Here is a 25,810-nt window from a genome sequence, read left to right as displayed (position 1 = left end):
GTCTGTCCGTCCATCTCTGTCCTCCAAGTTCAAGCCCCCTTCCCCTCGGAGTTCCATGCCCCCTCCCTGTCCTCTGTGTTCCAGGTGCCCCTCCCCTTCAAGTTTCAGGACCCCACTCCCCTTACAGTTGCAGGACTCCACCTCCCGTTGGAGTTACAGGACCGCCCCTCCCCTTCCAGGACCTGCCCCTCCCCCTCTCTCATCCCAAGACCCCCTCCCCCACTCTGACGTTCCAGGACCCCCTCCCCCCCTCTCATCCCATGCTGTCTGAGTTCCATGCACCCTCTCTCCTCCGATTTCCACCGCCCAGGGCCTCCCTCCCTCTCTTTGGCCTCCGAGTGCAAGCAGGACGTGTGCCGCTGCCCCTGCCCTTCGTAAGTGCCGGCTGTTCTTTAAAACTTTTTACCTCCTGCTCGGCCGGCAACAGTGAAATCCAGCACGCACGGATGCCGCTTCAGACTGCCTTCGCTCTCGCTTCTGTTTCAGCTGTACCTCTGGTCCCGCCCTTCCACAAACAGGAAATGAGGACGGGACCAGAGGCACAGCTGAAACAGAAGCGAGAGCGAAGTCAGTCTGAAGCAGCATCCGTGCGTGCTGGACTTCACTGATGCCGGCCGAGCAGGAGGTAAAAAGTTTTAAAGAACAGCCGGCACTTACGAAGGGCAGGGGCAGCGGCACACGTCCTGCTTGCACTCGGAGGCCACAGAGAGAGAGGAAGGGAGGCGCTGGGCGGTGGAAATCGGAGGAGAGGGGGGACGTGGAACTCAGACAGGATTGGGGCCGTTGGACGGGAGTGGGCCCGTGGAACTCGGATGGACGGGAGTGGAGGGAGGGAGGGAGGGAGGTAGGGGGTAATGGAACTCGGGGGGGGGGGGGGGCGATTCTTTATTCACCTCCGGTGGCTGGTGCTGGGTTCCCTTCCCTCTCACTTCCCATTGGTCCGCCCTGTGACGTCGTCCCCAGGGCGAACCATTGGGAACTGTGTTACGAACCGAGGCATCCAGACGGAGGTGCAAATTATTTTCTCCGAGGACAAGCAGGCTGCTTGTTCTCACTGATGGGTGACGTCCACGGCAGCCCCTCCAATCGGAATCTTCACTAGCAAAAACCTTTGCTAGCCCTCGCGCGCCAATGCGCACTGCGCATGCGCGGCTGTCTTCCCGCCCGAAACCGGCTCGTGCCAGCCAGTCTTCTTTTGTCCGCGCTCGGTACGGTCGTGTTACGCCGTTCGCGCCCCTTAAGTTGACCTCGCGCGTCTCTTTTGACTTTTCGCAAAGAAAAAGGATTTCGGAAGAAGACCTTTTCGGTCTTTTTCCCTTTCCTCTATTTCCAGTTTTTGCCCCGGTAAGTTTCTTTTCGTCTTCGGGGTAGGCCCTTTTGAGGCCTCGGGTCGAATTTTTTTCTCCCCCTCTTTTTAGTGCCTTACGGAATCACGAGTTTTGATCTCGCCGGCGTGATTTTTCCGCCCATGTCATCGAAGTCTCCCAGCGGCTTCAAGAAGTGCACCCAGTGCGCCCTGGTAATCTCGCTCACTGACAGGCACGCATCGTGTCTTCAGTGTCTGGGGGCTGGGCACCGCCCGCAGGCCTGTAGTCTGTGCGCCCTTTTACACAAGCGGACTTAGGTAGCGAGATTGGCCCAGTGGAACGTTTTGTTCTCGGGCTCTTCGTCGGCATCGGCACCGGGAGTATCGAGTGCATCGACGTCGACAGCGTCTAGACCTCCGTCCTCGGCCGCGACTGCATCGAGTGCATCGAGGCATCGACCCTCTGCATCGGGGCTGAGACATCAGAAGGCTGCATCGGCGTCGGTGGTACCGGGACCTCCACTTCTGCTGATGTCGTCGGACGGTGGTGCTTCAGCTGGAGTGCAGGTGAGGGCTGTCCATTCCCCTGCTGGTGGCGGTGAGCCTTCGGGTGGGTCTCCCCCTACCCTGAGGGCTCCTGCGGTACAGCCCCCCCGAGACCGACCTTCTTCGGCCTCGGCCCCGAGGAAGCGACGGCTGGATTCTACGTCCTCCTCGTCGGTGCCGGGAAGCTCCGGTGACATGCTTCGTTCCAAGAAGTCGAAGAAGCATCGACACCGGTCCCCTTCCCGTATCGGCACCGAGAGCTCTGGGTCGCCGAGGGAGTCGGCACCCAGTAGGCATCGGCACCGAGAGGACCGCTCACCCTCTGTTCAAGAGGTGTCGATGCGCTCCACTATGGACAGCCCGGAACAGCCTCCACGCCCGGAACAGACTCTGACATCGATGCCTGCATCGGCTTCCATGTCTTTCTCCACAGCCGCTCTGCACGAGAGTCTCCGGGCCGTCCTCCCAGAGATCCTGGGAGAGCTGTTGCGCCCTTCCCCTCCGGTACCGGGGGTGCTTGCGCCACCGGTACCATCGAGTGAGGCGCCGGCTGGCCCCTTGCCCGGGGTGAGGTCTCCGACATCGGTGCCGCTTGCGGTACCGACTGCGGTCGCCTCCCAGGAAGGTTCCCCGACGACGTCGACGGAGGGAGCTTCGGCGGTGCGGGCGAGGGAGTCTACCTCGCGACGCTCCCACCGTGGCCGTGGTTCCACGGAGTCGAGCCGGGCACGGCTTCAGACACAGGTCCGTGAACTTGTGTCTGATACCGATGGTGAGGCCTCGTGGGAGGAGGAGGAGGACATCAGATATTCCTCTGACGAGGAGTCTGATGGCCTACCTTCTGATCCCACTCCCTCCCCTGAAAGGCAGCTTTCTCCTCACGAGAGTCTGTCTTTTGTGGCCTTTGTCCGGGAGATGTCTACGGCCATACCCTTCCCGGTGGTTGTGGAGGACGAGCCCAGGGCTGAGATGTTTGAGCTCCTGGACTATCCTTCTCCACCTAAGGAAGCGTCCACAGTACCCATGCATCATGTCCTCAAAAAGACATTGCTGGCGAACTGGACCAAGCCATTAAGTAATCCCCACATTCCCAAGAAGATCGAGTCCCAGTACCGGATCCATGGGGACCCAGAGCTGATGCGCACTCAGTTGCCTCACGACTCTGGAGTTGTGGATTTGGCCCTAAAGAAGGCTAAGAGTTCTAGGGAGCATGCTTCGGCGCCCCCGGGCAAGGACTCTAGAACCTTAGACTCCTTTGGGAGGAATGCCTACCATTCTTCTATGCTCGTGGCCAAAATCCAGTCTTACCAGCTCTACACGAGCATACACATGCGGAACAATGTGCGGCAGTTGGCGGGCTTGGTGGACAAGCTCCCCCCTGAGCAAGCCAAGCCATTTCAGGAGGTGGTCAGGCAGCTGAAGGCGTGCAGAAAATTCCTGGCCAGAGGGGTGTATGACACCTTTGATGTTGCGTCCAGGGCCGCTGCTCGAGGTGTGGTGATGCGCAGACTCTCATGGCTGCGTGCCTCCGACCTGGAGAATAGGATCCAGCAGCGGATTGCGGACTCGCCTTGCCGTGCGGATAATATTTTTGGAGAGAAAGTCGAACAGGTGGTAGAGCAGCTCCACCAGCGGGACACCGCTTTCGACAAGTTCTCCCGCCGGCAGCCTTCAGCTTCTACCTCTACAGGTAGACGATTTTTGGGGGGAAGGAAGACTGTTCCCTACTCTTCTGGTAAGCGTAGGTACAATCCTCCTTCTCGACAGCCTGCGGCCCATGCTAAGCCCCAGCGCGCTCGCTCTCGTCAGCAGCGTGCGCCTCAGCAAGGCCCCTCGGCTCCCCAGCAAAAGCAAGGGACGAGCTTTTGACTGGCTCCAGCAGAGCATAGCCGACATCCAAGTGTCAGTGCCGGGCGACCTGCCGGTCGGAGGGAGGTTGAAAGTTTTTCACCAAAGGTGGCCTCTCATAACCTCCGATCAGTGGGTTCTCCAAATAGTCCGGCAAGGATACACCCTCAATTTGGCCTCAAAACCTCCAAATTGTCCACCGGGAGCTCAGTCTTACAGCTTCCAACACAAGCAGGTACTTGCAGAGGAACTCTCCGCCCTTCTCAGCGCCAATGCGGTCGAGCCCGTGCCATCCGGGCAGGAAGGGCTGGGATTCTATTCCAGGTACTTCCTTGTGGAAAAGAAAACAGGGGGGATGCGTCCCATCCTAGACCTAAGGGCCCTGAACAAATATCTGGTCAAAGAAAAGTTCAGGATGCTTTCCCTGGGCACCCTTCTCCCCATGATTCAGGAAAACGATTGGCTATGCTCTCTGGACTTCAAGGACGCCTACACAAACAGGAATCTCGATACTGCCAGCTCACAGACAGTATCTGCGATTTCAGCTGGGCACACGTCACTTCCAGTACTGTGTGCTACCCTTTGGGCTCGCTTCTGCGCCCAGAGTGTTTTCACGAAGTGCTTGGCTGTGGTAGCAGCGGCACTTCGCAGACTGGGAGTGCATGTGTTCCCTTATCTCGACGATTGGCTGGTGAAGAACACATCCGAGGCAGGAGCTCTACAGTCCATGCAGATGACTATTCGCCTCCTGGAGCTATTGGGGTTTGTGATAAATTATCCAAAGTCCCATCTTCTCCCAGTGCAGAGACTCGAATTCATAGGAGCTCTGCTGGATTCTCGGACGGCTCGTGCCTACCTCCCAGAGGCGAGAGCCAGCAACTTGTTGTCCCTCGTCTCGCGGGTGCGAGCGTCCCAGCAGATCACAGCTCGGCAGATGTTGAGATTGCTGGGCCACATGGCCTCCACAGTTCATGTGACTCCCATGGCCCGCCTTTGCATGAGATCTGCTCAATGGACCCTAGCTTCCCAGTGGTTTCAGGCGGCTGGGGATCTAGAAGACGTGATCCACCTGTCCACGAGTTTTCTCAAATCCCTGTATTGGTGGACGATTTGGTCCAATTTGACTCTGGGACGCCCTTTCCAAATTCCTCAGCCACAAAAGGTGCTGAATACGGATGCGTCTCTCCTGGGGTGGGGAGCTCATGTCGATGGGCTTCACACCCAAGGCAGCTGGTCCCTCCAGGAACGCGATCTGGAGATCAATCTTCTGGAGTTATGAGCGGTCTGGAACGCTCTGAAGGCTTTCAGAGATCGGCTGTCCCACCAAATTATCCAAATCCAGACAGACAACCAGGTTGCCATATATTACATCAACAAGCAGGGGGGCACCGGATTTCGCCCCCTGTGTCAGGAAGCCGTCAGCATGTGGCTCTGGGCTCGCCGTCACGGCATGGTGCTCCAAGCCACATACCTGGCAGGCGTAAACAACAGTCTGGCCGACAGGTTGAGCAGGATAATGCAACAACTCCCGAATGGTGTGACAGATCTTCCAAGCTTGGGGCACCCCCTTGGTAGATCTCTTCGCATCTCGAGCCAACCACAAAGTCCCTCAGTTCTGTTCCAGGCTTCAGGCCAACGGCAGACTGGCATCGGATGCCTTCCTCCTGGACTGGGGGGAAGGTCTACTGTATGCTTATCCTCCCATACCTCTGGTCAGGAAGACTTTGTTGAAACTCAAGCAAGACCGAGGCACCATGATTCTGATTGCTCCCTTTTGGGCGCGTCAGATCTGGTTCCCTCTTCTTCTGGAGTTATCCTCCAAAGAACCGTGGAGATTGGAGTGTTTTCCGACCCTCATCACACAGAACGAAGGGGCGCTTCTGCATCCCGGCCTCCGGTCCCTGGCTCTCACGGCCTGGATGTTGAGAGCGTAGACTTTGTCTCTTTGGGTCTGTCAGAGGGTGTCTCCCGTGTCTTGCTTGCTTCCAGAAAAGATTCCACTAAGAGGAGTTACTTCTTTTTATGGAGGAGGTTTGCCGTCTGGTGTGACAGCAAGGCCTTAGATCCTCGCTCCTGTCCTACACAGACCCTGCTTGAATACCTTCTGCACTTGTCTGAGTTTGGTCTCAAGACCAACTCTGTAAGGGTTCACCTTAGTGCAATCAGTGCATATCATTACCGTGTGGAAGTAAGCCGATCTCAGGACAGCCTTTAGTTGTTCGCTTCATGAGAGGTTTGCTTTTGTCAAAGCCCCCCATCAAACCTCCTACAGTGTCATGGGATCTCAATGTCGTTCTCACCCAGCTGATGAAACTTCCTTTTGAGCCACTGAACTCCTGCCATCTGAAGTACTTGACCTGGAAGGTCATTTTCTTGGTGGCAGTTACTTCAGCTCGTAGAGTCAGTGAGCTTCAGGCCCTGGTAGCCCAGGCCCCTTACACCAAATTTCATCATAACAGAGTAGTCCTCCGCACTCACCCTAAGTTCTTGCCGAAGGTTGTGTCAGAGTTCCATCTGAACCAGTCAATTGTCTTGCCAACATTCTTTCCCCATCCTCATTCCTGCCCTGCTGAACGTCAGCTGCACACATTGGACTGCAAGAGAGCATTGGCCTTCTATCTGGAGCGGACACAGCCCAACAGACAGTCCGCCCAATTGTTTGTTTCTTTTGATCCCAACAGGAGGGGAGTGGCTGTGGGGAAACGCACCATATCCAATTGGCTAGCAGATTGCATTTCCTTCACTTGCGCCCAGGCTGGGCTGGCTCTTGAGGGTCATGTCACGGCTCATAATGTTAGAGCCATGGCAGCGTCGGTAGCCCACTTGAAGTCAGCCACTATTGAAGAGATTTGCAAAGCTGCGACGTGGTTATCTGTCCACACATTCACATCTCATTACTGCCTGCAGCAGGATACCCGACGCGACAGTCGGTTCGGGCAGTCAGTGCTTCAGAATCTGTTCGGGGTTTAGAATCCAACTCCACCCCCCTAGGCCCATGTTTATTCTGTTCCAGGCTGCACTCTCAGTTAGTTGGATAAATTGTTAGGTCAATCTCAGTTATGTCCTCACCGTTGCGAGGCCCAATTGACCATGGTTGTTGTTTTGAGTGAGCCTGGGGGCTAGGGATACCCCATCAGTGAGAACAAGCAGCCTGCTTGTCCTCGGAGAAAGCGAATGCTACATACCTGTAGAAGGTATTCTCCGAGGACAGCAGGCTGATTGTTCTCACAAACCCGCCCGCCTCCCCTTTGGAGTTGTGTCTTCCCTTGTCTTTGTCTTGCTACATACGGGACTGACGAACACGAGCCGGTTCGGGCGGGAAGACGGCCGCGCATGCGCGGTGCGCATCGGCACGCGAGGGCTAGCAAAGGTTTTTGCTAGTGAAGATTCTGATTGGAGGGGCTGCCGTGGACGTCACCCATCAGTGAGAACAATCAGCCTGCTGTCCTCGGAGAATACCTTCTACAGGTATGTAGCATTCGCTATATAGGATACTTTTAAAACAAACAGGAGGAAATTTGTTTTCACTCAATGAATAGTTAAGCTCTGGAACTCGCCAGAGGATGTGGTAGCAGTGGTTAGCGTATCTAGGTTTAGAAATGGGAAGCCACTGCTTGCCCCAGGATTAGTAGCATGGAATGTTGGTACTATTTGGATTTCTGTCAGGTTCTTGTGACCAGGATTGGCCACTGTTAAAAAGAGGATATTGGGCTGGATGGACTATTGGTCTGACCAGTGGTGTGTTGGTAAATGTTTAACAACAGGCTCTCTCCCCAGTCCACCTCTGCGCCCCCCCCCCCCCCCCAAATTGCAGAGCTGGCTATAGCCGGGGAGAGAGCCTTGGGGGGGGGGGGGCAATGCATTACTCCAGGAAAACAAATATTTTATGATCTCAGGTTCCAATCTAATTCATGTTTAATGTGGGATAAAATGCCATAAATAAGTAAATAACTATAAACTTTTAATGTTGAGCACCTGATTCTCAAAGTGGACCTATTCCAAACACTATAATGAAAATAAAATGATTTTTTTCTACCTTTGTTGTCTGGTGACTTTGTTTTTCTGATCATGCTGGCCCAGTATCCGATTCTGCTGCTATCTGTCCTCTTAACTCCATTTCCAGGGCTTCCTTTCCATTTATTTCTTTCCTTTCCTCCTTTCTTCTTCATTTCTGGACCTCTGCAGACTTGACTGTCCAGTGGATCCAGCTTCTGCCTATTTTCTTCATCCATGTGCAGTTTTTCTCCTCTTTTCCTTTTCCCTCATCTCATCTCCTTCCTCACTCTTCCCACCCCTCCATCCATGTCCAGCTTTTCTTCTCTCTTCCTTCCCTCTGCTCCATCCATGTCCAGCAACTCTCCTCTCCCCTGCCCCCCTCCAGGCATCCATACCCACCCAGCGATTCTCTCCGCTCCCCTGCCCCTCCTTCAGCCATCCATACCCACCCAGCGATTCTCTCTGCTCCCCTGCCCCTCCTCCAGCCATCCATACCCATCCAGCGATTATCTCCGCTCCCCTGCCCTTATTCCAGCCATCCATACCCACCCAGTGATTCTCTCCGTTCCCCTGCCCCTCCTCTGCCCCTCCTTCAGTCATCGATACCCACCCAGCAATTCTCTCCGCTCCCCTGCTCCTCCTCCAGCCATCGATACCCACCGAGTGATTCTCTGCTCTCTGCTCTCCCCTGCTCCTCCTTCAGCCATCCATACCCACCCAGCGATTCGCTGCCCTGCCCCCCTCCAGCCATCGATACCCACCCAGCGATTCTCTCCGCGCCCCTGCCCCTCCTCCAGCCATCCATACCCACCCAGCGATTCTCTCTGCTCCCCAGCCCCTCCTTCAGCCATCGATACGCACCCAATGATTTTCCTTGCTCCCCTGCCTCCATCGCAGCAGCCGCAGTCAAACTCCGTCTGTAGCCTTCACTTCGTTCCCATCAATGTCCCGCCCTCGCGGAGAGAGGAAATGACGTCAGAAGAAGGCGGGACTGACGGGAACGAAGTGAAGGCTAGAGATGCAGTTTGACTGCGTCGCTGAAATGGAGGTAAATCAACAATTTAAACCCCCCGGAGCGGCGGGAGATGAAGTAAGCATGGCTTGTGGCGCCCTCCTGCCATGCTTACCTCACTTACCGCCGGGTTGCGCCGCCCCTGGGAGCCGGCTCACCTGCCAGAACAACTGGCGTCTGGCTCGCAAGAGCTTTAAAAATGTAACAACCGGCTCTTGCGAGCCGGTGCGAGCCGCTCCAGCACACCACTGGGTCTGACCATGGCTCTTCTTATGTTCTTATATATGTGGCAAGTCTGGCAACCTTTTTTTTTTACAAAATTCTCAGTTGCTTCTAAGACCTAAGATACAGGGCTGCCCCCTGTTCCTTGTGGCTCTCCTTCAGTGTTGTGTGTTTTAAAAAAATGGTTTTCTTTTCTGGTACAGGTGGATAAACACATCCGCCGATTGGATGCAGACCTGGCAAGGTTTGAAGCGGACCTAAAGGAGAAGCTAGAGTGTAGTGACTTTGAAACTGCTGAAGCACGAAGTCTGAAAAGTATGTTCTCCTGACTTAGAATGTCATCTGTGCTTGGAGATGTGTGGTAAAAGCCTTAGCAGAAGACCATCCTAAGACATTGTTTACTCAAATCATAAAGCCTCAAGAAGCATTTTCAAATAAGATTGATTGAATACCACATGCTGCAATTCTTGTGTGTACATCTGAGTATCTTAGCAGTGGTACAGCAACTGATCATTCTTTGCATTTCATTCTTTAGTTCAGGTTAATAAAAACATATGTAAATGACCCCACACTCATGTACACTTTCTGTACATTCTATTTCACACCTATTTATTTTGGCTAGCATGAACCTTTTGACCATTATTTGCAGCCCTGAAAGACCAGAAGCTCCCTATATTTCCACTAATCCTATACTTGTATAGGCTTACTGCCTTAAAGATAAACATGAAAACTCTATCCTATCATACTATGCAGTATTTCTAACATATACATATAGCTAGGAATACAGTACCTCTTATGAAGTAAATGAAGATTTTCAGGTTGACATTCAGCTAGCAGTAGTCAGCAGTTTTTTGTTTTTTTAATGCTGGTCACCACAGGCAGAATTAGACTCCAATTATTTAATATCAGGCTGTGTCTGGGCACCAATATTGAATATCGATACTTGACCAAATGGGGTCAGACCACTGACTTATGCAAGTCCTGGCTAAATATCGGCCTGGACCCACATTAGTATAGTGTGCATGCCCCCCCCCACCAAGTTTAGAAGAGCCTCTCCAAGCCTACCTTAATCCCTGGTGGCCCAGTATGGCAATGGGAGGAAGAGCAAACCTCGGTTGCTTTTACCTTTAGCAGCTCTATATGCTAGTATTCTATATGCTGCTTTATATGCTATCATTAGTACCACAAGACTCCCACTAGAGGTAGCGGTGGCCATTTCTACTATGGAGCCACTAAGGGCAGGAGGGAGTGGGGTTCACTCTTGCCCCCGTTGCCCACTGGACCACCAGGGAGTAAGGTATTTTATTTATTTATTATTACATTTGTATCCCATGCTTTCCCACTCAAAGCAGGCTCAATGCGGCTTATACATTAAAAGGACAACAGAATATTTATTAGAGAGGGTAAAAGTTAAGTATACCAGAATAATAGGTGAGATGAGTAGGCAGAAATAGGCAATGTAAAGGGGAGTAAGGTGGGAGATGTAGTCTGGATTAATGTCGTTATCATGGGGTATGTGTTAGGTAGATGATTCATACAATTAATCTGGATAGTTTGGATAGGCTTGCTTGAATAAATGGGTTTTTAGTCGCAGATAGATCGGATAGATCTGGGGAGAGCATTCCAGAGTTGGCTGCCCAGAAAGGAGAAGTTAGATCCATAGTAGGTCTTATACTTGATTCCTTTGCAGTTGGGGTAGTGCAGGTTGAGGTAATTTCGCGAAGATTCATATGTTTCTGGTAGGGAGGTCAATCAGATTGAACATGTAGTCCAGAGATTCACCATGGATAATCTTGTGGATTAATGTGTGGACCTTGAAGTTGATTTGTTCTTTGATAGGGAGCCAGTGAAGTTTTGCACGAAGAGGGGTTGTGCACTAAACGGGTAGGCCCGGGGAGGAGGGGAGAGGGTTCTTGCGCCAGGGGCGGGGTTGTGAGGGGGATTGGAATTGTTGCTGGTGGTTTGCGAAGGGGATTGGAGCTTGTGTCGGGTGGGAGGGAGGCAGATTGAAGTTTGCCAGGGTGAGAGGGAGGGAAGGGAGGGCAGGTGAATGCACATTACAGGCTGGTACCTGGCAGCTGTGCAGGTACCAGCCAATATTCAGTGTTGGAATCCACGTTGCTAACCAGGCAAAGTTGGAACCTCTTCTGATGTGGTCTTATGCAGATGCGAGCACCCACATAACTCCCAGCCCTGCCCCCTGTAATGCCATTGACCTGCTCATTTGGGACATGGCCAGTGAGTGCCAATATTCTGCATCACTGTCCAATTAAGTGCCACTGAATATCAGCAGCTAGACAGGCTCAAGCAATTTAAATGTTCAGGAAGCTCTCTTGCCCAGTTTAAATCACTTTGAGTATTGACCCCTTTTGTTCTTAAACAAACGAACAAAAAATTTCTGATTAAAGTAGCTTCCCCCGGAATCTCCTGTATTAACAAGAATTGGATTGATCTGTCTATGTACCTGGCTTTTTTATGGGTTAATTCTTTGGGCAAATTACACTTTCTGATTTCAAAAGCAAATTTCTGTATGTATATTAACTTCTCCCAGCCTCTTGTTTGCCATTGGGAATATTATATAGCATGATTAAGTTAACTGGAAGTTTGTGTTCTGTGGGATATCATGGCTTCTTTTTTCCCCACGTAATTCTATTGCACCTATTCTATAAAGGAAAGTAGGCGCCTACTTTTCTTTATAAAATACCAAACTAATGGGTCAAATGTGTACCTTGATTGTGAAAGAACATGCATAATACAGTATTTTATAATCTGTATGTTAACTGTGTGCCTGCTTATTCTTGTTCCCCTGTGAATGCCTACTTGCAAAGTATGTACCGTCAAATATTTGTGAGTACTGACAGAATAGTACGTAGCCAGAAACTGCTGATTTACGCACATATATCCACATATAGGAAAGAAGCACCTGCTTTCCTTTACAGAATAGTAGTGTTTAGGTCTGAGCACTTAGCCAGCCATAGAGCTGGTGTAAATGCTTGCACCTAGATTCAGGAGATACCATTCTGTAAGTTACATTTGTATATGTGAGCCCCACCCCTGCAAACTATGCACTGTTTAAGACATGTGCATCGTTGCAGCATAGCACATAGCTACATTATTGTTAATTATGCACATATATGTTCACATATGAATGTATATGACTAGAATACTGCCATTTACACAGGTACTTGCTGCCTAATTTTAGGTAGCTCTTTATAGAATTTTATTTTAGTTATTTTTTTTATTTATTTAAAATTCTTATACTGCCTGCACAGTATTTAGAGGGTAAACTGAGGGCAGTAGAGATCTTTTCATGAATAAAATACAGTTTTACTGCATAGATGGGCTTTTTGATGATTGGTGACACTTGCCTATGTGTAAGGTTGTCAAGGTGTGTATTTTAACCTTGGTATTTTAGGAGGTACTCTTGGAACGGGGTTAGGTCAAGGGTTCTGAACATATGAAAATTGTATCACGAGATACATTTGGAGTAAAGGCTTTTTAATTCTTTAGCTTCCTCTTTTTACATCATATTAGTTATGGCCAAGTGGCTAAGGTGATGGACTCGAAATCCATTGGGGTCTCCCCACGCAGGTTCAAATCCTGCTGATTACGGGGCTGCTCATTCATCTTGGAGGATGATCTGGATGGGCCATATGGCCTTTATCTCCCATCATTTTCTCTGTTTCACTATTATAGTTGCTAATACACACGTTACCAATTTTATATATAGCGAGATAATTGTAACATCAATTACTGACATGGATGCTGCTATGGATAGGTGAAATATTACACAGTACAGAGGGCTCAATTTCCCTACACACTTTTTTTTTTCACAGTAGCTTTCTCTTTCCCATTTTAACTTGTTCCAAAGTTAGCAACTTAAATCTATTCTGTCTTATGTCTGCCTGCCACAACTTGTGTTGTGGTTGCACATCAGTGGTATATGAAACCCCCAAATATTTATTGGATCCTTCTAATCTTATTGCTACTCTTCTAGAGGGACGTGGGCAGAAGGAAAAGCGAAGATCCCGGGGCCGAGGCCGGCGGGTATCTGAGGAGGACACGCCCAAGAAAAAGAAGTTGAAAGGAGGGTAAGAAATTGCCATTCTCCAACTTCTGTCTGAAAATTAACAACTTACAGAAGATACAATAAAGGTTACATTCTCAAATTAAGACTTGCTTAAGGCTTTTGAGTTTTACTGAATAGTGGAAAGAAAACATGCTGCACTCTTGCTCAGATTTTCTTTGCCTTTGTAATCGTGCATTCATATAGAAGTGGTAGAGAATGACAAATGCTCAAGTCAAATTACAGCTGTTTTGATTGCATCTTCATAAGACCTCAGATATTCCTTTTAAGCATTTGGAGTTCCATGATCAGTACAAACTGTCATAGATGTGTAGCTATGTGTAATTGATTAGTATTTCCATCAGGTGTATGTGTGTGTGTGTGTGTGTGTATGTATATACAGTGGGGGAAATAAGTATTTGATCCCTTGCTGATTTTGTAAGTTTGCCCACTGACAAAGACATGAGCAGCCCATAATTGAAGGGTAGGTTATTGGTAACAGTGAGAGATAGCACATCACAAATTAAATCCGGAAAATCACATTGTGGAAAGTATATGAATTTATTTGCATTCTGCAGAGGGAAATAAGTATTTGATCCCCCACCAACCAGTAAGAGATCTGGCCCCTACAGACCAGGTAGATGCTCCAAATCAACTCGTTACCTGCATGACAGACAGCTGTCGGCAATGGTCACCTGTATGAAAGACACCTGTCCACAGACTCAGTGAATCAGTCAGACTCTAACCTCTACAAAATGGCCAAGAGCAAGGAGCTGTCTAAGGATGTCAGGGACAAGATCATACACCTGCACAAGGCTGGAATGGGCTACAAAACCATCAGTAAGATGCTGGGCGAGAAGGAGACAACTGTTGGTGCCATAGTAAGAAAATGGAAGAAGTACAAAATGACTGTCAATCGACAAAGATCTGGGGCTCCACGCAAAATCTCACCTCGTGGGGTATCCTTGATCATGAGGAAGGTTAGAAATCAGCCTACAACTACAAGGGGGGAACTTGTCAATGATCTCAAGGCAGCTGGGACCACTGTCACCACGAAAACCATTGGTAACACATTACGACATAACGGATTGCAATCCTGCAGTGCCCGCAAGGTCCCCCTGCTCCGGAAGGCACATGTGACGGCCCGTCTGAAGTTTGCCAGTGAACACCTGGATGATGCCGAGAGTGATTGGGAGAAGGTGCTGTGGTCAGATGAGACAAAAATTGAGCTCTTTGGCATGAACTCAACTCGCCGTGTTTGGAGGAAGAGAAATGCTGCCTATGACCCAAAGAACACCGTCCCCACTGTCAAGCATGGAGGTGGAAATGTTATGTTTTGGGGGTGTTTCTCTGCTAAGGGCACAGGACTACTTCACCGCATCAATGGGAGAATGGATGGGGCCATGTTCCGTACAATTCTGAGTGACAACCTCCTTCCCTCCTCCAGGGCCTTAAAAATGGGTTGTGGCTGGGTCTTCCAGCACGACAATGACCCAAAACATACAGCCAAGGCAACAAAGGAGTGGCTCAGGAAGAAGCACATTAGGGTCATGGAGTGGCCTAGCCAGTCACCAGACCTTAATCCCATTGAAAACTTATGGAGGGAGCTGAAGATGCGAGTTGCCAAGCGACAGCCCAGAACTCTTAATGATTTAGAGATGATCTGCAAAGAGGAGTGGACCAAAATTCCTCCTGACATGTGTGCAAACCTCATCATCAACTACAGAAGACGTCTGACCGCTGTGCTTGCCAACAAGGGTTTTGCCACCAAGTATTAGGTCTTGTTTGCCAGAGGGATTAAATACTTATTTCCCTCTGCAGAATGCAAATAAATTCATATACTTTCCACAATGTGATTTTCCGGATTTAATTTGTGATGTGCTATCTCTCACTGTTACCAATAACCTACCCTTCAATTATGGGCTGCTCATGTCTTTGTCAGTGGGCAAACTTACAAAATCAGCAAGGGATCAAATACTTATTTCCCCCACTGTATATCTCATAGGATATATGTTTCCTTTTGAGAATACTAGAATGAATGAATAACTGAGCATGAGCATGGCCAAATCAGTATTTTGTGTCAGATAAATAAAACTTGTATAAAAGCACAATTTGATTTACTTTGAGCACAGCAATTGTGAGACTTAAATTTGCCTTCAGATTGACTGCCCTGGATAGTAGATGTGTGTTAAGTAACTGTGCTATACTTCTGAATTAAGCAACTTGCATAGTTTTTAGATTGCACTGCCTTGTATATCCATACTGGATGTACAGTGTATACCTCACTTTTTACTGAAAGGTGCTGTTCCTGATCTCTCTGCAGAGCTGATTTTGCTGAGACCGTTTTGGCTGTGCACCCTTCGGACGTTCTGGATATGCCGGTTGATCCAAATGAACCTACTTACTGCCTTTGCCACCAGGTGTCCTATGGAGAGATGATTGGCTGTGACAACCAAGATGTAAGGGTCTATATTTGTTACATTTGTTCCTGCTTAGCAGCTGATTATATGTACCAGATAGCTAACTACAGCCAAAAAGAATAGAACATTAAAAAAATCTACTTTCCTCATATTCATGTTAAATCAATACCTCAGAAATAAGGCGCTAGAGTAGCATGGTGGTGAGACTCTTATTTAAGGAGATAATGTGGGTCTTGGGAGGGGAGAGGGTGAGAAATGTTTGTTGGGCTGTTTCTTTAAACTATGCTGATTGAATTATGATTGACTAGTAAAAAAGGCTCGTTTCTGTGAGAAATGAAACGGGCGTTAGTAAGGTTTTCCTGGGAGTGTATGTTTGAGAAAGAGTGTGTGCGAGAGATGGAGTGTGTGTGTCAGAGAGAGAATGAGAGAGAGAGAAAGAGTGTGCCAGTGTTTGTGTGTGAGAGAGAGAGAGAGTGTGTGTGATGAAACAGATGGTAGCAAGTGTGTGTGTTTGTGAGAGAGAGAGAGAAAGAGAGAGAGTGTGTGTGGGAATGAGAGTGTGTGCCAGGGTGCCCCCTCCCCCAAGGTGGCCCCCTTCCCTCCCTCTTCCCTGCCTGCCAGATGCAAGTGTGTGTTTGTGACAGACAGAGAGAGTGAGTGTGTGCGAACGTGTTTGTGAGAGACAGTGTGTTTGTGAGAGAGTGGGTGTGTGTGTGTGGGAATGAGAGTGCGTGTGGGAATGAGAGTGTGTGCCAGTGCCTGCGTGTCTGGCAGCCTGCCTGCCAAGGGGCTTCCATCCCTCTGCCTCTCTCCCCACCTCGTACTCCTCCTGCAGCCTTCCCTGCCACTTGATCGGCGTTATTCAATACTCCTCCCCCTGCCTGCTAGCACTGAGATGTTGTCCTGCGTGCCTGCCTGCCTGGCTGCCAAGGGGCCTCCCCCCTCTGCCTGTCTCCCCAGCTCGTAGTGGTCCTGCACCCCTCCGTGCCACTTCATCGGCGTTATTCACGACTTCTCCCCCTGCCTGCTAGCAGTGACCTGTTTTACCTCCTGCTCATCCGTCCTTCTGTTGGTTGTTTTTTGGAGGGTGTGAGCGTGGGAATCGCGGCAGTGTCGTCAGCTGTTTTGTTTGGACGGCAGGGTCGGGAGGGCGCAGGACCGCAGCGTGGGTCGTCAGCTGTTTTCACGGCAGGGTCAGGAGGGCGCAGGACGGCAGCGTCAGGAGGGCGCAGGTGGCGCGTAAATTTTTGGAGGGCAGCAGCGTAGGGATCGCAGCGGATCAGCTGGTCGGATGGCACTCCTCCCCCTGTGTAGGTCGGTGTTTGCCGCTGTGCGTCGGGGGGGTGGAGGGTCTGCGTAGGTCGCTGTTTGTCGGTGTGCGTCGGGCGCGGGGGGGTGAAGCGTTGGACGGCGGTGGAACTGGGGATTCGTTGAGTGTCATAGCCCCGCCCTCGACGTCATCACATTCAGACGCGAGGGCGGGGCAGACAGTCATGGGGAAAATTTTTGGTCTCTGCCACCTCAAAAACGGAAGTGGCAGCTTCATTTAGAACATTGGGGTTGCGAATTATGTGCGGAACGGGCGTGGCTGAGGGCGGGTCTATGAGTGAGAGTGAGTGGTGCATGAGTGACAGTGCGTGTCCCTGCCACAGAGTGAGCTTCAGAGCTTCAGAATGTTTCAGGTGAGATTTATTTATATAGATGTTGGAAATGTTTTTTCAAAATAAAAATAGACAAAAATGAATACCACATCACATGTGCATGACTAGGTGTAACTTTCTGGAGCATGGTAATAGAGTGTGAAAGTTACACCTAGTCAATTGGCATAGCAATTGAGAAGAGAATAGAGAATTGTTATGGAGATTAAGGGGCAGGATGTAAAGCAATGCAGTCCAACACAGATATTGGGAAGGGAGTTTAGATTTTATGAAGCCCTTTATAAATCGGTGTTAGGAGAACCTAGAAAGGGTTACAGCATATTTAGCAGAAACCAGACTTAACAGACTGTTATTCTCAGAAAGGGATAGACTGTGATTGTAACAGGATTCTCAGCTAGTAAATCAGGAGACAAGAGGCAACTGGTTCCAAAGGCAAGACAGCTTTTATTGCTAGCAATGTACAGCACTGAGTTCAGTCTCGGGATACTGTGCCCCGAGCGTCACCTGACACTCGTTCTTATACACTGTTATCAGTAGTCATGCGCAGTTACAGACAGAGGGTCTTACACAAAACCCAGGAAACAAAACTTATCTTTGGTTTTGCACACAACCCTCTATTTCCAACACTGGTCTCTAGTCTATTCACAGTTATTTGGCATTGCATATACCATATAAGGCAATATACTGATAAGCAGCACAAGTTCCAGCTGGTTTCTGCTATCTGGTTACAGCTGCTTCCTCTGAGCTAACTGTCAGCTTGCAGGCTACAGTGTTTCATCTAAGTTTAGCAAGCCTTACATTTCAGAAAAGGCACAGAAGGAGAGAAAATGTATTGAAAATGTATTTCACAGAAAAAGCAAAGTTAATGGCTGCCATGTTACAAGTTACAGCTTCTTTTAGTTAAGCACAATAGATTGTCCTTTACAGCAAAATCTAACTCTAGTATAAACTGACTCCAGTTTCAGCAAAACAGTCAAGCTGCCCCCCTACAATCCCCCCTTTGATACTTTATCATCCTTCCACTGGAAAGTATCACATTCTTAATCTGTAAGTTTGACTGTGGAGTTGATTAAATCCCGTTTCGCACCCCACAGTCCTCGGATGGTCGTCGAGGCTGTTCAGATAACAGAGGTGGAGAAGGGCTGATTGCTGGAAAAGAGGAAAAAGAGAAAAACGGTTAATCTCTAGAGACAAGAAAGTGGCCGTAGTCCCTTGCAGCACCGGGTTCGAGACGAAGGACTCCTATTGATGCCCCCCCCCCCCCCTTTGTAGCCGGACTTAGCTGCAGCAAGGGTTGGTGGCCTTCAGATTTGGTCCTGCAAGGAAAAGAAGAACTTCAGTCAGTGTCAGACAAGGGTACGGGGGAATACATTTGTAGCGACATAATCTGTGCAACAGCCCTCTGGTCAGCAATACGTTCCATTGTTCGGGGGATACAGGGGCTGTTTTCAAATCAGCTAGGGCCCTCAATTCGTGTTTTTCCCACTGGAAGGGTTGGGCCTCGGGTTCAGGTCCCTTCAGCTTGGTGTACAAGTCTTGGGTCAAAACAGCGAAATTAATGATCCAGATCCGGCAGTATCTGGCTGCCCCCAGTAGCGCTCGCAGTTCCTTCTTATTTGTTGGAGTGGGTTGGTTGCAGATAGCTTGGGTACGGGGAGTACCGAGCCTTCGGGTTTCTTCTCGGAGGCGAAATCCCAGGTACTCGACTTCGATCTCGCATATCTGTGCCTTCTTTCGGCTGGCTCGGTACCCTTGGGCTTCCAGGGTTTTCAAGAGGTAAAGGGTAGCTTCTGCACAGTCCGTGTACGTTTCCCGGGCCACTAACAGGTCGTCTACATATTGGACGACAGGCCCGTACTCGTACTGGTATGACTTCAGGTCTTGGGCAAGTTGCTCTCCGAAGAGAGTGGGTGAGTTCTTGAACCCCTGGGGGAGTCGGGCCCAAGTGAATTGCTGCTTGATCCCAGTTTGCAGGTCTTCCCATGTGAAGGCAAACAACTGTTGACTATCAGCGGCAAGAGGGATGGAGAAGAAGGCGTCCTTCAGATCAATGACACTGTACCACTTGGTTTGGGCTGGCACTTGGGCTAAAATGGAGTAGGGATTAGGTACAAGAGCAATGATATCCACAACCTGATTATTGACTTTCCTCAAGTCCTGAACTGGTCGGTACTCGGGGGTTCCTGGCTTCTGGTAGATTTCAAGACTCCCTGTTGGAGGAGTTTCTGCAAATGCAGGGGTTTCTTCAGGGAGATGGATGAGGAGTAGGTTCAGGAGGGTAGGGTTCTTGACAGGCTTTCTTGGCTGCTTCGTCTGCCCGCCGGTTGCCCCGGGCTATGGAATCTGTCTTCCCTGTGTGGGCCCTACAGTGCATCACAGCGACTTTTCTTGGCTTCCACACAGCTTCAAGCAGGTGACAGATTTCAGTGGCATTTGCAAGCCCTCTTCCTTCCGCTGTCAAGAACCCTCAGGCGAACACTACACAATCAACAGGTCACCCACGCACTGGACAACTGGTCCATATTCGATCTGGCACATCATCAGATCTCTGGCGGGTTGCTATGTCGAGCTGCGTAGGGTATACTGTGTTTGGGGCTGGATGAACTTTAGGATCTTGTGTTTGCAACATGAGACAATACATGCGATACCATAGAAATATGTCTTGAAACAATATCATACAGGAAACAATCAGTGGCTTCAGAGGCGTTACTGATGATGCCTCTACCAAGTAAGCAAAAAGAAATCATTACAATTGAGAATGTATAGCAATATTCCTATATGGACCACCAGTTTAAATGCTGGCCTAGAGTTTAGCAGTTTATCTAACAAAATGAGTTCTTTTTTTTTTTTTTTTTTAATTTAATTATTTAAATTTTCCAATATATCACCACTTAAAGTGAATATGTAATCGGCATTATTTAACATTAGGAAACAAAAATGATAAGTATATATCTTTACAGCCCATTTGTCCACAAGTTAAAGAAATTTAATTCCAAGATTAAGGAAATTAAAAAAAGAAAAAGAAAAACAAAAATTAATAATCAATAGATGCTTCCTCTGGTTCAGACCCCAGCCTGCTAAATTAGGGAAGGTTTACTATATTCACATCAACTCTTGCATCAATAAACTCTTTCAACTGTTTTGGATCTACAAACTGAAAATGTTTACCCTCAAGCATCACATTACAAAAACAAGGAAATCGCAAAACAAAATTTGCTCCCAATGCCACCACCCTGGGGCGAAGTTCCAAAAAGGCCCTTCGTCTCATCTGTGTAGGCCATGAGAGATCTGGAAAGAAACGGACCTTTGAGCCCAAAAACAGATTTTCTAAGTGTCTCAACGAAAGCCGTAGTACGGCGTTCCTATCAGGCTCCAACGCAAAAGTGGCAAGCAGAGTTAACCTCTGAGTAACTATTTCTAATGAGCTTTCTAGGAATGAGGTAAGATTCATTCCCTCCCCTATTACGGGGGGGGGGGGGGGTTTCCCACCACCACTCCAGTACTCCCGATGTAATAAGCCCATGTAATGGGAGGGAGTGAGTCCTTGTCCATTCCCAGGATGTCCACCAAATATTTTTTGACCATCTCCAAAGGAGAAATTAACGGTGATTTGGGAAAATTAAGAAACCTAAGGTTAAGTTTTTTAGTCTGATTTTCAAGGTATTCAAGTCGTTTATGTAGGAAATTATTGTCTTTAACCAAAGCTGTTTCTATAGATCCCATTTCTTGAATTTTGATATCCACACTTTCCAATTTCTGGGTTTGCTGTGCAGTCACTTGTGCTTGAAGCAGGGCAGCCTCAGAAAGAACTTCAATATCAGAAGAATTCTGCTTTAAAGTAGTTTGCATAGAGGTTTGGATATTGTAAACCATGTCCCATAGTGACTCCAGCGTCACAATTGCTGGTCTAATCACTCCACTAGCCACAGGAGGAGATTGAGATAGACTATCAGCCCGAGCTAACTTGGAAACAATAGCTTGAGGCAATACCTTTGAAGCCTGTTGTAGTAATGTTTCCCGAAGTTGAGAATCTAACTCTGTTGCTGCAGTCACACCCTCAGACAGGGCCAGCTGAGCCACTTCGGCGTCTGTCTCTGTTTGAACAGCCAGCAACTCTCTTCCAGGCTGGGGAGGTGCAATTCGCACCACAGGGCTCAAGGAAGCCCTGTTTCCACTCTCAATCGACTCTGAAGGGCCGAGAGCTGCAGTGGGGGTCGAAGTTCCCTGAGGACCCAGTTGCTGCCTGGGGAATTGCAGGGTTGTTTGTTTCAACGTCGAGGAGGTCACAGGAACCGAGGGAAATTCCTTTACCTTCCCCCTCCGCTTCCCCATAGTTAACGAGGCTACAGAGGCACCGAGAGAAACTCACAAACACAGCAGCCTCCAGGAGCAAACACAGGTGCGTCTATTCACAGCGCCATCTTGGAATCCTCCTAACAAAATGAGTTCAACCAAAATCTCCTTCCAGCATTGGTGCAACCTTAACAGAGTTGTTTTGGGATATAAAGGTTACAATTCTAAAAAGTTCATTGCAGTAATAGGCAACAACCCTGAGAACAGAGGAGAATGCGGTGGCCAGGTCTGTTTCAGGAATGGTAGACAGCAGGCCTTAACACAGACTGGTGCCGTCAGTGATCACAGTTCAAATGATGTCACGTCCTGCCTGCCAACTAAGGTGAGAGGACAATTTGATGAACCTGAAAAACAAGAACGAGGACTCCAAACGATAAATCAATTAATCAGAACAGGGCCTCTATGTAGGCCTCAGGGCATAAATGATAATAATTCACTCAGTATCTGGTCAAACCCTTAACAAAATGCCATTAGCTTAATTCTATACTCAAATTTCATGCTTCTTTTGATAGGTAATACAGAATAAAATGAATTGCTATTCTGGCCTATCCCCAAAGAGTATAGTCCTGTTCAAACACTTCCACATATATTCACTTCCACAACCCTTCTATCTAACTTACAAGTGTACTTTCGTAGCACATAATCATGTACTCCTGCCACGTGGTTATTCATACTATTCACACAACTTGCACATTGGCAGTAAATAACTTTTACAAGCTTCAAACATCTCAGTAACCTTTCAATGACTGGGAACTTGCTTCCATCTTCTTCACAATGTGATTCCCTACAATTCAAAACACATGGTTTAAATCTTTATCATGGTCACAAAGATGATTTTGGCAATGTAGGCAGGTGCCTAGAAATGTTCTATAGCAGAAAAAAACATTCTCATTCAAGATACATAAAAATGTTACATTTCTTAATCGGAACATTAGGCTAGATTCCTTTACCCTGGAAAGGGGCAATATCTCTGGAGTCTCAATTACCCATGGTAATATAGCACAGATATATGGTTATCACAAGCATGATGAATTAAACACATTAAGTAGTTTAGTAGACAAACGGTTCCTTGCATAAATCACATTATTAAAACAAAAGTCTGTAATTGTGAGTCTTGTCTGTCTGTCCTGATTTAGACCGCAAGCTCCTTTGGGCAGGGACTGTCTCTCTACATGTTCACTTTTCGCCACACAGTTGTTTGTTGGATAACTCAATTTTCCAAAGCAACTTGTGCATGTAATACACACAAAGATCAGCAGAGGGAGCAAGTCATCAATAAAAGAAAGAAGAGTGACATCATCCAGCAAGGAAGAGAGGAAAAACAGAAAATCCAACCAGGAAGTACCCGTTTCAGGCAGGGCACATGAAACCTAAAACTTATCTCTCTGAAATCTCAATTACCTGGGGTACAGAACATACACGTGGGATATTTCACTAGACAAACATTTATTGTACAAATCCTACTGAGGTAGATACAGAGAATAGGCAAGAAATAGTCTGCAAGTCTCATGAATAACTTAGGAATTTGCATCCCTCCTCTGCAGTGGAGGAAAACAAATTTGGTGCAATACAATTAAGCAGCTGTGATTTGCACTGCCTACGAGACTCATAAGGTTTGCATAAAGTTTTAACACTAACCGTTATTGCACTTAATCAAAGGCAAAGGAATCATGGCTACAGGCAGCTGATATGTCCCTGAAGAAAAGCACAAACTGGACCCTTTTTTTTTTTTTTTTTCCGGAATGCAGGGTTGGTTTAACTTTTGGGGTGTGGGATACCTTCTGTGGTTTTCTTTACATTCTTTAGGGACTATGGTCAGTAAATGAACCCGATACCATAAACCTCACAGTAAATTACAACAGATGCAACATGCTTTGAACCCAAGTGCAGCATGGAGCTATAAGAATACAAATGTTAAATCTAATGTAATAAAAGAGAAACAAAGTGAGGCAACCCAGGCAGTTGCCTAGAAGGGCACTGGGATAGCACCAAATCCTGGTATACAAGATATTTCCTTCTTTCCCTTAAAACCTCACAGAATGCCATTATACACCTTTCAGTAAATCACAAAGTTGAAAGTTAACATAGCGTGACAAAAACAGCTGGAGGAAAAAAACCTATCAAGGCTGCATTCCTGAAGGGAGGCTTTGTATTTAACCTCCGTAATACTATACCCATAAGACTTAAAGAAAAGCATGAATTGTCATACCCTTTTTAACAACCAGTTTCAAGAAAGATAAACAACATTATCCCCAGCAACGAAATCCTGGTGCTGCATATACAAAGCTTGCACCGTCTGCTGTAGAATACATAGTTCTCCTGTTCTAGAGAAACAAAATCTTATATCTTGTAATAACTTCTAACATGATGCAACAGTTAAGTTCCCATCAAAAGGGTCATGTCACTCTGTTAACGTGCACCCGGAGTAATTACTTCCTCGAGCCCACTCACACCACTGGCTGTGGTCTTATGAGTGGGTCCCAAACCCCGGACTGCTTTTACTCTATAGCAGCCTGAGACAACAAAAAGCCTGCACTCCTCAGCTGCTGAACAGTTTATCTGGTTCTCAAGCAATTTATCTAAGCACATTCCATTCTACAGCTCATGTACACAAGGTCATGGAATCTGCAGTTCAGAGAAGCCTGAGAATCTACATTTAGTTCAGAAATAGAAAGAATGTGCCAGTCACACTCTTTCACACAACAGGAAACCTGTCCTCCCGGTTTCCCTCCCGGAGCCTAGTGGGTTTCAGGACCTCGTCCCTACTTGGCACTGGCGAAGGGGTTGATCAAGCCCCTCTTCAACCCTTTACCGGGTTGGTCAACTACCCAGAGTATACTCGCCTGTCCGCTGTCCTCGGACGTGGCCTGCCGGCGCGCTCTTCTCTGGAGATCAGGAAAGGTGTCTTGCTGGAACCTCACAGCCCCACTGCCAGCCAGCCGGTGTCGGTCAGTCCTCTGTCGGGGGTGGACACTGAACTCAGTGGTGGCCACTCACCACCCGTTCGGGGGGGGGGGGGGGGCGACCGCCCCGGCACAACCGTGCAGTGAGGGAGGGGAAAGAATATAATCCGTTTCCCTCTTGTTGTCCCATTTGGGTCGCCAGAAAATGTAACAGGATTCTCAGCTAGTAAATCAGGAGACAAGAGGCAACTGATTCCAAAGGCAAGACAGCTTTTATTGCTAGCAATGTACAGCACTGAGTTCAGTCTCAGGATACTGTGCCCCGAGCGTCACCTGACACTCGTTCTTATACACTCTTATCAGTAGTCATGCGCAGTTACAGACAGAGGGTCTTACACAAAATCCAGGAAACGAAACTTATCTTTGGTTTTGCACACAACCCTCTATTTCCAACACTGGTCTCTAGTCTATTCACAGTTATTTGGCATTGCATATACCATATAAGCAGGGTTGCCAGGTAGAAATTTTTTTTCCAGCCCAATCCGGGCCAGAAACCAGCCCAAAACCCGCCCAAACACAAACCCCGCCCCTGACACCCCCACCCCCGCATCACCGGCCCCGCCCCCGCCGTCACCGGCCCCGCCTCCCACGTCATCGGGCCCGCCTCCCCGTCATCAGCCCCGCCTCCCACGTCATCGGGCCCGCCTCCCCGTCATCAGCCCCGCCTCCCCGTCATCGGCCCCGCCTCCCACGTCATCAGCCCCGCCTCCCACGTCATCGGCCCCGCCTCCCACGTCATCGGCCCTGCCCAAAACGTCACTAACCCCGCCCAAAAACGTCACTAACCCCACCCCCCGCGGCCGAAAAAAATCAAAAAGCCGCCCAAAAAGCCGCCCGGAAGCCTAAAAAAACGCCCAAAAAACCGCAACCCGCCGCGGGCAAAAATTTCCCGCGGCGGGGCGCGGATAACCGCCCAATTGGGCGGTAAAACCGCCCACCTGGCAACACTGCATATAAGGCAATATACTGATAAGCAGCACAAGTTCCAGCTGGTTTCTGCTATCTGGTTACAGCTGCTTCCTCTGAGCTAACTGTCAGCTTGCAGGCTACAGTGTTTCATCTAAGTTTAGCAAGCCTTACATTTCAGAAAAGGCACAGAAGGAGAGAAAATGTATTGAAAATGTATTTCACAGAAAAAGCAAAGTTAATGGCTGCCATGTTACAAGTTACAGCTTCTTTTAGCTAAGCACAATAGATTGTCCTTTACAGCAAAATCTAACTCTAGTATAAACTGACTCCAGTTTCAGCAAAACAGTCAAGCTGCCCCCCTACATGATGACATATAAGTAGAGGTGTAAAAAGTAATTAAGAACTTACTAAGAAGTAAAGCAGCCAAAGAAGATAGATTCCCTGAAGGAGGAAGTAGTTATTGATAAGGAGAGTAAGCTATTAGATCAATGTGGTAACCCAACTGTGCTTC

General features: G+C 48.5%; 1 protein-coding gene and 1 non-coding gene across 2 annotated transcripts in view; both read left to right on the top strand.

Annotated features, from left to right (window-relative positions):
* ING5 (inhibitor of growth family member 5) overlaps positions 1–25,810 on the top strand; it is a 327,421-nt gene that overhangs the window by 175,369 nt on the left and 126,242 nt on the right. The window contains exons 4-6 of the mRNA XM_030216998.1: positions 9,134–9,245; positions 12,928–13,021; positions 15,320–15,455. Coding sequence (XP_030072858.1) covers positions 9,134–9,245; positions 12,928–13,021; positions 15,320–15,455 — 342 coding nt within the window. The remainder of the gene's footprint in view (positions 1–9,133; positions 9,246–12,927; positions 13,022–15,319; positions 15,456–25,810) is intronic.
* On the top strand, positions 12,461–12,542 carry TRNAS-CGA. Its single transcript has one exon. It is a non-coding gene; the product is annotated as a tRNA-Ser (tRNA).

Source organism: Microcaecilia unicolor, chromosome 10 (genome assembly GCF_901765095.1).
Source record: "Microcaecilia unicolor chromosome 10, aMicUni1.1, whole genome shotgun sequence".
In the NCBI taxonomy this organism is placed as follows: Eukaryota; Metazoa; Chordata; class Amphibia; order Gymnophiona; family Siphonopidae; genus Microcaecilia; species Microcaecilia unicolor.
This window is presented reverse-complemented; position numbering and strand designations above follow the sequence as displayed.